The 11,660-nt window shown below is 38.6% G+C and overlaps 1 protein-coding gene and 1 long non-coding RNA gene across 2 annotated transcripts in view; one reads left to right on the plus strand and one right to left on the minus strand.

Moving 5' to 3' along the window:
• Positions 1-358: 358 nt before the first annotated feature.
• On the minus strand, positions 359-3,639 carry LOC138000298 (uncharacterized). Its single transcript, XR_011123102.1, has 2 exons — positions 3,374-3,639; positions 359-1,423 (listed from the first exon to the last, which is right to left on the minus strand). It is a non-coding gene; the product is annotated as an uncharacterized lncRNA (long non-coding RNA).
• The window catches only part of LOC138000297 (uncharacterized), a 34,332-nt gene continuing 26,307 nt past the window's right edge, over positions 3,636-11,660 (plus strand). The window contains exon 1 of the mRNA XM_068846615.1: positions 3,636-3,992. Coding sequence (XP_068702716.1) covers positions 3,831-3,992 — 162 coding nt within the window. The 5' untranslated portion in view covers positions 3,636-3,830. The remainder of the gene's footprint in view (positions 3,993-11,660) is intronic.

Here is an 11,660-nt window from a genome sequence, read left to right on the forward strand (position 1 = left end):
AAAGGTACAGAAATTTAAATTAACCCAAATACTTAAGGGCATATTTTGTATAACATAATGATAGTTTTCTTATTGCATGATACACATCTCAGTTTATAATAATGAGCAGTTCTCATTTATAAATTATCGTTACAAAATATTAAACTTCAACACCATCAAAGCAAGCACTTTGATAGGTTTCCTGGTCATGTCTGCATTGATTTCTTGAAAAACTACACCACGTAAATTTAAGATTTATAAGAACGTTCAGCCTCTAAAATTAGACGTTCTTATATAAAAAAAGAGTATATACTTTAATTTTGTACTCATAACTTTTCTGGTTGGTTTAATGCATCACACAATGATTCTCATGCTCCTGTTTGTTTTCTTGTACTCCAATAACATTTGCCCAATATTCTGTATTAGTGTCTACTAAAACAGTGGATAGCATTGAAGGCATGCTCTGATTGGTTACTCAAACAAAGAATAGGCTTTGCTATTCATCTCTGAGTAACTGGTCCAGGATTTTCCCCCAAAAAGATTGTTATTGTTGCAGGAATAAATAATAATAAATCATTAGTTAAAATCATCTTTTCGTGTTATATTATCTCACTGTTTTAGTATAAAGTAATTTAACAACTATTCACCTGTAGAGTTGGTGGCTAGTGGTTGATATTTACCAGCAAGGTAATATCCACCACTAGCCACCTCTGATTTGGCTTGTTAATTAGTACCCTACGGTATGTACCACAAAACTGAATAGTGCTCTCCACATGCGCTGATTGCCTAACTCGGAGGTGATTAGCCAAGTACAATTTAACCCTGAGTAGCTGAAGTGAAAACAAATGGATTCTGGCATGCAAGATTTAAAATTTCCGACCACATAATTTACAAAAACAATGGAGTTTTTTGGTTCACTTTTTATTCAGCTGGTGTGGTTATCACTACAACAATTATTCACCTCAGTGAATAATTATTGTTAATTATAGTATAATAATTATTGACTTCACTATTATTGCAAGAATGACGTACATGTAGATGGTGCCATCAGTCAATCAATCTGGATCAAAAGGAACAATACACACCGATATTATTGTGAACCATATACCACTTTCGACACGAAAATATGTTAACTTTACTATGCGTCGAAATGATGCAAGATTCGCAAAATAGCATTTGCCCTGAAGTTGATCGGTTTCACAAAAATGACACCCGTTGCTTGAACAAAACAAACCCTCGTTCTAGCTCGAACGTTGGCAATTAACTTCCACTCGTTGCAGCCTCTGATAGTAACGAGTTGCAGGTGCTCTTGGTTCATCACCACCATCATCAGAATGTTCACTTGTAACTATGTGAGCGTCTCTTCTACCCTCGTGTTCATTTTCATCAAATTCATAGATCGTTGCTTGGCTGAAGCGAATCTCTCTTGCTTGAAGCAATGTGGCTGAAAACAATAAAACACTCTTTTCCTATATTTTATACTATATTTTATACGCTGATAAAACATGGGTTTTTGACCAATCAGAGCGCGTGAAGGGTCCTATCTATATATTATAATAATTATTAGATAAGTAATTGAGGTTAGGTGTCCCCAATTAGTATACATTGTGTGCTAGGGACTTCAACACGTTGAAGCTCTTATCCTATCTTATAGCTCGTTTGCATTAGAATCGGCAGATGTACTACAAATATTATTAAATGACAGATGTTTATAACTGGATTCAACTGTTTTCTTCCATCTACGGTTGTTAGAGCACGTTTTTACATTCTGTTAATTATAAACTTACATTCTATATGGTCAAAAATAAAGTTTTGGGATAAACTACCGAATACAAGGCCACTTCTAAAGAAGTATTACACAACATTCTCGGTGGCTCTGTAGTCAACTGAAACTGACAGCCCTCGAGCGGCCGAGCCAATAAAACATATATCTTACTTATTCTTCAAACAGTGGGACCGATTGGCGAGTCGAGCCGCCAAGTCACCCAAGTCTAAGTGCTTCGAGCGGCCGAGCCAATAAAACATACATGTATATCTTACATGGCATTTCTTACAACTGGTTTAAGTCCTATTTGGACAACCGCACTCAAAAGTGTTCCATTAATGGATCACTTTCTAAAACTTGCTCACTAAGTTGCGGCGTCCCTCAAGGGACTATTTTGGGTCCATTGTTATTTTTGCTATATATCAATGATCTGCCAAACTGTCTAACGAATTGTATGCCATGGATGTACGCAGATGACACCCACCTAACATATGCGGGTGACAATACAGGCGACATAGAATCAAGACTTAACCATGATCTAGAAAATGTTAAAAAGTGGTTGATAGCAAACAAACTTACCCTGAACATGACAAAAACCGAATTTATGCTGATTGGATCAAGGCAGAGGTTGTATGCTCTCACATATCCTCCAATTCCCGAGATTAATGGTGCTCCTATCACTCAAGTTTCTGTTGCTAAATCCCTGGGCGTGCTTATTGATAATAATCTTAACTGGAGTAGCCATGTCGATAAACTGACAAAGAAAGTAGCTTCTGGAATTGGAGCCCTCAAACGTATAAGGCATCTCGTTCCTCACACGACATTGCGCTCTATTTATCACGCTTTACTTCAACCGCACTTTGACTACTGCAATGTCGTCTGGGGAAACTGTGGTATCACGTTACATGACAAATTACAAAAACTGCAAAATAGAGCAGCCAGAGTTTTGACCTTCTCTAATTTTGATGCAAATGCTAGCGAGCTATTCAAAATTTTAGGCTGGAAAAATCTAGTTAGCCAGCAACAAATTGCGCTGGCCACAATGGTCTATAAGTGTCTTCAGGGGCTAGCACCGGAATATCTATGTTCTAAATTTACAAACCGCGAATCTGTTTATAGTTTAAGAGACTCTGAAAGAAAGCTTAATGTTCCGTTTCCGCGGACAAATTATTATAGAAACAGCTTCAGCTATAGAGGTGCTACTGTCTGGAATAGCTTACCCCTCAAAGCGAGACAAGCAGAGTCTCTTGGGCTTTTCAAAAATCTGATTAAAGACATATTTTAGTATAAAGCACGGCATTCATGGAAAGCAGCCTTAGAATTAATATAATATTATAGTAATTGTATTTTATTGTAATCATTTTAAAATTTTACCTTTTGTAATTTAGATTTTAGCATTGTTTGTAATCTTAGCTGATGATTTTACCGTGCATAAATAATAAAATATCATATCATTATCATATCATATCACTTATTCTTCAAACAGTGGGACCGATTGGCGAGTCGAGCCGCCAAGTCACTCGCGTATTAGTGCTTCACAAGTGGCCCTCAATTTTGAGTTGGTCCAACGTTTTATACTAATTTGAACAACGCGAAAGATAGTCCAACACAATTATGCTCTCACCTCACCTTCACATCAACTTCGCTTCCGTAGTCTTCCGCTAAACCAAAGTCTTGCAACTTTCGCACCAAACCTTCACTTAAAAAAACTGAAATTCACGAATCCTTGACGTGTAATTTATAACAATGTTACGATGTGTGGTTGTTCCGCGTGACGAAGCAGGAACGCAGTGTGACATTTCTAGCATTCTATTGATCTCGGATTGGTTACCACCGATACCACCGAAGATACAATATAACCAATCAGGAACCACCTTGTTAGAGCTGCGAGTCTACCGGCTTAAATATACTTACTCGATGCTTTTCTTCGTCGCCATTTTCTTTCGCCTCGCCCGTTTACACTTCCCTTGCCTCGCGATCTGCCCCTGGGTCTCCGAGGATGGCTCTGAGTTAACTCCATCCCTTTTAGCCACAACCGCCGATAACCGATGCATGTGGCATCAGGACAATTGTCTCTGAAAGAAAGATGGCGAATGATATTGGAAAATGCTGGAAAACCTCAGAAGAAAGTCGAGAGGGAAAATCCCACTTCGGCGAAAAATTTGGAGAATATAATTTCAAAAGTGGTAATGGTTTTACAAAACTCAACCCAAAGGAAGGACGTAGGATGAAAGAGCTTAACACGAAGGTAATACAAAAAATTATGGAACGTTATATGAAGGTGGTAGTTTTTGTCTGCGTCGGTGGGGAAGTAGTATACAAAAATTTGGTTTCGAACGTCAGGGCTGACGCTCGAAACGTCAGCTTTTAGAATCTCTGTACTGTGGCCAATTTACATTAAGCCCTGGCCAAACGAAACGCAAGTCATCGCAAGTCGACGCAAGTTCTCACTTGCGAAGACTTGCGTTCACTTGCGATAGGGTGGCCAAACGAGACGCAAGTTGAGCGCAAGTCCTTTGCAAAAGTAGCAGAATTTTTGTTTTTTTTTCTTTTTCCTAGGCTCAGACTCGGAAGAGCTGCTACTTTCACTGTAGCTGCTGCATATACTTGCACCGCTACTGGGTCTCCTGTTATGGTTTTCGTTTTTCTTATGTTTTTTTTAACTCCCTATCCTTGTTTTCTTTTAGCTCTTCCGGGCTTAAGTTTTCCGAATAATGCTCCGTGACAGAAGCCATCTTAGGGATCTTAAGATCTACGACGACGACGTCGACGTCGACGAAAACGCCACAAAACAATGATATCATTGGTTAAAAGAGCATAAATAATCGTGCTGCACGTGCGGCACGGATTTTAGCTCATATTTTTGCGGTTCTCTGAGAGACGACGACGTGAAATCACTAAATTTAGGTTTTGACGACAACGTGAGCATGCAACAGAGAATCTTTCATTCTCTATTTTCAGTCTGAAACCGCTCGTACCAATTTATTTCTAGGGTACTTCGCCCACATTGTACGAAGTGAACGTGATGAAATAATCGCGAAAGACTTTTACTAGAGCAAAGTTCTATTTTGAGGTAAAGTTTTCGTCGACGTCGCCGTCGTAGATCTTAAGGTCCCTCTTGTCAAAATGAAAGCGCGAAAGCCGCGAAATAGTTTGAGATTCCTGCTCAAACAGCGGCATCAGATTGGCTAAAAGGTTTCCAAAAAAGGTCGAATGACTTGCGAAAACTTGCATCCACTTGCGTTGAGTGGCCAAACGAGACGCAAGTTGGGCGGACTTGCGTCCAAAATTTGAACATGTTCAAATCAAACGCAAGTCGTCGCAAGTCTTCGCAAGTGAATGCAAGTGGGTGGCCAAACGGTATGCAAGTCAGCGCAAGTAACAAAACTTGCGTCGACTTGCGATGACTTGCGTTTCGTTAGCATCATCAAAGGACAAATATTGGTGAGGAAGTGTCGAGATCCCCAAACGTGCAAAGGACATAAACACCGAATTTCATGAGGTAGCACCCAATACAAACGTATTATGCGACAACGGCTTACGACAGGCCCACGACATGATTTAAGATTGTTGTGTACGTCAGAAAAAAATGTGGTAGCCCCTTTAAACGAATATGGGTCAACTCGCCAACGTGCAAACTCGCCTACGTGCGGGAATTAATATAAAGTAAAAATTTTGTAATGAATTATATCTATAGAGAAATTATCTAAATATCATGATTTCTAATATAGCAGATCCAAATTTCGTCGTTAACTAACCTCGAATTATTCGCTTTGTACATATACGTATATAAGAGAATCAGTGACTTCGCAATTAATTAACTGCGAAATGTTCGTCTGAACATGTCAGGGAATCAGTGACTTCCCGATTAATTAACTGCGAAATGTTCGTCTGAACATGTCAGGGAATCAGTGACTTCGCGATTAATTAACTGCGAAATGTTCGTCTGAAGATGTTAGGGAATCAGTGATTTCGCAATTAACTGCGAAATGTTCGTCTGAATATATTAGGGAATCAGTGACTTCGCGATTAATTAACTGCGAAATGTTCGTCTGAATATATGAGGGAATCAGTGACTTCGCGATTAATTAACTGCGAAATGTTCGTCTGAATGTATAAGGGAATCATTTCCTTCTCAATTAGTTGAGGGCAAAATCTACCTCCGCATTTCTATCAAAAATTTAATTATGTCACGCATTTCATAGTTTCAGGTTAAAAGGGGTTGACAGGCTAAACACAACTGATCGAATATTAGCGACCCAACTGATCGATAAATCAGTACAACTGATCGAATATTAGCGACACAACTGATCGATCAACTGATCGAATATCAGGGACACAACTGATCGATAAACCAGTACAACTGATCGAATATTAGGTACACAACCTTAGCGACCCAACTGATCGAATATTAGGTACACAACTGATCAATAAATCAGTACAACTGATCGAATATTAGCGACCCAACTGATCGAATATCAGGTACACAACCGATCGACAAATCAATACAACTGATCGAATATTAGCGACCCAACTGATCAAATATTAGGTACACAACTGATCAATAAATCAGTACAACTGATCGAATATTAGCGACACAACTGATTGAATATTAGGTACACAACCGATCGATAAATCAATACAACTGATCGAATATTAGGTACACAACCGATCAATAAATCAGTACAACTGATCGAATATTAGCGACACAACTGATTGAATATTAGGTACACAACCGATCGATAAATCAATACAACTGATCGAATATTAGCGACCCAACTGATCGAATATTAGGTACACAACTGATCGATAAACCAGTACGACTGATGGAATATTAGGTACACAACTGATCGATAAATCAGTACAACTGATCGAATATTAGCGACACAACTGATCGATCAACTGATCGAATATCAGGGACACAACTGATCGATAAACCAGTACAACTGATCGAATATTAGCGACACAACTGATCGATAAATCAGTGCAACTGATCGAATGTTAGGTACATATAGCAGATCCAAATTTCGCCGTTAACTAACCTCGAATTATTCGCTTTGTACATATATGTATATAAGAGAATCAGTGATTTCGCGATTAATTAACTGTGAAATGTTCGTCTGAATATATTAGGGAATCAGTGACTTCGCGATTAATTAACTGCGAAATGTTCGTCTGAATATATGCGGAGGGAATCAGTGACTTCGCAATTAATTAACTGCGAAATGTTCGTCTGAATGTATGAGGGAATCAGTGACTTCGCGATTAATTAACTGCGAAATGTTCGTCTGAATGTATAAGGGAATCATTTCCTTCTCAATTAGTTGAGTGCAAAATCTACCTCCGCATTTCTATCGAAAATTTAATTATGTCACACATTTCATAGTTTCAGGTTAAAAGGGGTTGACAGGCTAAACACAACTGATCGAATATTAGCGACCCAACTGATCGAATATTAGGTACACAACTGATCGATAAATCAGTACAACTGATCGAATATTAGCGACACAACTGATCGAATATCAGGGACACAACTGATCGATAAACCAGTACAACTGATCGAATATCAGGTACACAACCGATCGATAAATCAGTACAACTGATCGAATATTAGCGACCCAACTGATCGAATATTAGGTACACAACCGATCAATAAATCAGTACAACTGAATATTAGCGACACAACTGATTGAATATTAGGTACACAACCGATCGATAAATCAATACAACTGATCGAATATTAGCGACCCAACTGATCTAATATTAGGTACACAACTGATCAATAAATCAGTACAACTGATCGAATATTAGCGACACAACTGATCGATATATCAGTGCAACTGATCGAATATTAGCGACCCAACTGATCGAATATTAGGTACACAACCGATCGATAAATCAATACAACTGATCGAATATTAGCGACCCAACTGATCGAATATTAGGTACACAACCGATCGATAAATCAATACAACTGATCGAATATTGGGTACACAACTGATCGATAAATCAGTGCAACTGATCGAATATTAGGTACACAACTGATCGATAAACCAGTACAACTGATCGAATATTAGGTACACAACTGATCGATAAATCAGTACAACTGATCGAATATTAGCGACACAACTGATCGATCAACTGATCGAATATCAGGGACACAACTGATCGATAAACCAGTACAACTGATCGAATATTAGCGACACAACTGATCGAATATTAGGTACACAACTGATCGATAAACCAGTACAACTGACCGAATATTAGGTACGCAACTGATCGATAAATCAATACAACTGATCGAATATTAGCGACCCAACTTGATCGAATATTAGGTACACAACTGATCAATAAATCAGTACAACTGATCGAATATTAGCGACACAACTGATCGATAAATCAGTGCAACTGATCGAATATTAGGTACACAACTGATCGAAAAACCAGTACAACTGATCGAATATTAGGTACGCAACTGATCGATAAATCAGTAGAACTGATCGAATATTAGCGACAAAACTGATCGATAAATCAGTGCAACTGATCGAATATTAGGTACACCGCTGATTGATAAACCAGTACAACTGATCGAATATTAGGTACACAACTGATCGATAAACCAGTACAACTGATCAAATATTAGGGACACAAACTGATCGAATATTAGGTACACAACCGATCGATAAATCAATACAACTGATCGAGTATCAGCGACACAACTGATCGAATATTAGGTACACAACTGATCGATAAACCAGTACAACTGATCGAATATTAGGGACACAACTGAAAGAATATTAGGTACACAACTGATCGAATATTAGCGACACAACTGATCGATAAATCAGTACAGCTGATCGAATATGAGGGACACAGCTGATCGATGATAAATCAGTACAACTGATCGAATATTAGGGACACAAACTGATCGAATATGAGGTACACAACCGATCGATAAATCAATACAACTTATCGAGTATCAGCGACACAACTGATCGAATATTAGGTACACAACTGATCGATAAACCAGTACAACTGATCGAATATTAGGGACACAACTGAAAGAATATTAGGTACACAACTGATCGATAAATCAGTACAACTGATCGAATATTAGGGACACAACTGATCGATAAATCAGTATAACTGATCGAATATTAGGTACAGAAGTGATCGATAAATCAGTACGTTACTGATAAAATATGGAATAAGTGACTCGCAACTGATCCAAGAAATGCTAATTATCCAACTATAAAGGTCACTTATGTAAGGGAGTATGTGACTAAATGATGAGTGGGCCAATCGGTAGATACAATTAATTTTGAAACAAACGGCGCGCCATAATATGCGACTCCCGCTGTTTCGTGATGTAATAGGTCTTTGACCTTTATAGCCTGCGTAGCATGGCGGTTTTTTGTCGAGCCGGGCGCACGAGCGGCGAAGCCGCGAGAAAAATAAAGTTGCTCCTGCCCCAATCTCCTCGCGGTTTTTCTGCCCTCGCCCGCCTTTATTACTTAACAACCAAAACCGCCATGCTACGCAGGCTATGACCTTTAGAGTTAAGCTCTAACAAGTATGTCTTTTAGAGATTTTCCTCTCCTGTAGGAGATGAGAGGTGGTTCTCTGTATATTTCTCTCAGCATTGGTTGGTTTTCGATTAAATGCCACTTGCTCATTAAAATATTTTTAAGGTTAGGCACTGATGGATTGTACTGTGTGACAAAAGGCATTAATCCGTTTTGCACTTTTTGCGGTTTTTGTTGAAGTGCCGACTTTCTATCTGTAAATTTGACTTCTGCGAAGACTTTGTTTACCATCTGGATAGCCTCGGACACACAAGTGTGATCCACCTGATAAAAGGGCAAGAGTCGAGGCACGGTCATCCAGGAAAAAGTTGGGAGAGGCAATGATTGGCAAGAGAGTTGAAGTGGAATATGAGGAGAAAGTTGATGGGGAAACAAAGTATCTTGGATGGATACGAGGAACTGTTATGGAATATGACAAATTTAAGGGCTATCTTGTTCAGTTTCCAGATGATGTGGACTGGATACCTAGTCTCAGAAGCAAGGACGTACGAATTTTAGAGTAGTGCTTTTTTTGTTCTTTTTACCCTAATGGGGCAATGTGCCAAAAGAGTTAAATCATGGGAGTGACAACTCTAACAAACGTTGTTTGAGCAACACCATGTGGAACTTTGAGTCCTCCCGGCAATTTTGAAGATCCTTCCGAGTGTTTCGGTGGCATTCTTGTAAAATGTCAAAACTTTGCTCTTTTTTTCTGCAGTATCCCAGAACTATGTCATATTTCCCATCAAAAATCCCGAGTCTTCTCGATTCTTTTGTTTTTCTCCCGAAACAGGTCTTGTTAGAGTTGTCACCCCCTATTGTAACCTCCTTTTTTAGTTCATCAATTTGTTAAATTTTGCTCAAACGATAGGCTGACTCGCCGCCTTAGCGTAGAGATACCAAGGCTCTGCACTGTTCTTGCAACTGCTACATGTCGTATTTACTTTTTCAACCAAGCTTTAACATTGTTTGTTCCCTTATCGCTAATGGTATCCCTAAGTTCTCTCTCTAAAGTACGTCACCCTTGCACACACTAATATTAACATTAACTGAGTAGAAGCTTGATCGTTCACTTTTAGATACTGAATCTGCAGCCTTTTTGGATTTACCGATCGTGGAAATACCGAGAATTCTAGACATAGGGTCGATTATTAAAACATAGTTTAGACAATGTTCAACAAAACCGTGTTCTAAGCCATTTTCAATATTGCTAACAATCATATCCAAATATTATCTGCTGCTGATGGTAACAAGAAGGTTTGAATTCCAGACTAGACAGCAATTTATCTACTTAAAATATACTGCTTATAAATAGATTTGGAGGTCCACTAATTGTCTTAAGGACGTTCGCGCTAATTGTTTGTGCGCAACGTAACTGCGCAGGTAACGCGACTGTAATATGTCACTGATGTTCGCGTTGTTTTTATCAGTCGTGCACTAGTCTACTTGACTTTCATAAATATTGTTCAAGCATTAGTTAAAATAACATGGCGACAAAAACGCCGGGGAAAAAATTCCAGGCTGGCAAAAGAATGGTACCTTTATTTCCGAATCATCATGAAACGTTAAAGAGAAGTGAGCGGGAGGATGGAACTGAGCACTTTAAATGGTAGCTGCTGATCGAGTAGTGGCTGAAAGTTTGGAAAACTCGAGGGCGAACCGTTGCGTAAATTTAATGGGGCTGTTTCTAATTTATGTAGACGATCATTTCGCAGTTAATAAATCGCGAAATCATTGATTTCCTCATATGTGAAGATGTACATTTCGCAGTTTATTCATCTCTAAGTCACTGTTGCCCTCATATATTCATCAGACGAACATTTCGCAGTTAATTAATCGCGAAGTCACTGATTCCCTAATATGTTCAGACGAACATTTCGCAGTTAATTAATCGCGAAATCACTGATTCCCCCTAATATGTTCAGACGAACATTTCGCAGTTAATTAATCGCGAAATCACTGATTCCCCCTAATATGTTCAGACGAACATTTCGCAGTTAATTAATCGCGAAATCACCGATTCTCTCATATATTCAGAAGAACATTTCGCAGTTAATTAATCGCGAAGTCACTGATTCCTTCATTTATTCAGACGAACATTTCGCAGATTATTAATCTCTAAGTCACTGTTGCCCTCATATATTCACACGAACATTTCGCAGATTATTAATCGCGAAGTCACTGATTCCTTCACATATTCAGACGAACATTTCGCAGTTAATTAATCGCGAAGTCATTGATTCCGTCATATATGAAGATGTACATTTCGCATTTAATTAATTACGAAGTCACTGATTCGTTTATGTATGTAGACGAACATTTCGCAGTTAACTAACTGCAAAGTCCTTGCA

This window comes from Montipora foliosa, chromosome 4 (genome assembly GCF_036669935.1).
Source record: "Montipora foliosa isolate CH-2021 chromosome 4, ASM3666993v2, whole genome shotgun sequence".
NCBI lineage: Eukaryota > Metazoa > Cnidaria > Anthozoa > Scleractinia > Acroporidae > Montipora > Montipora foliosa.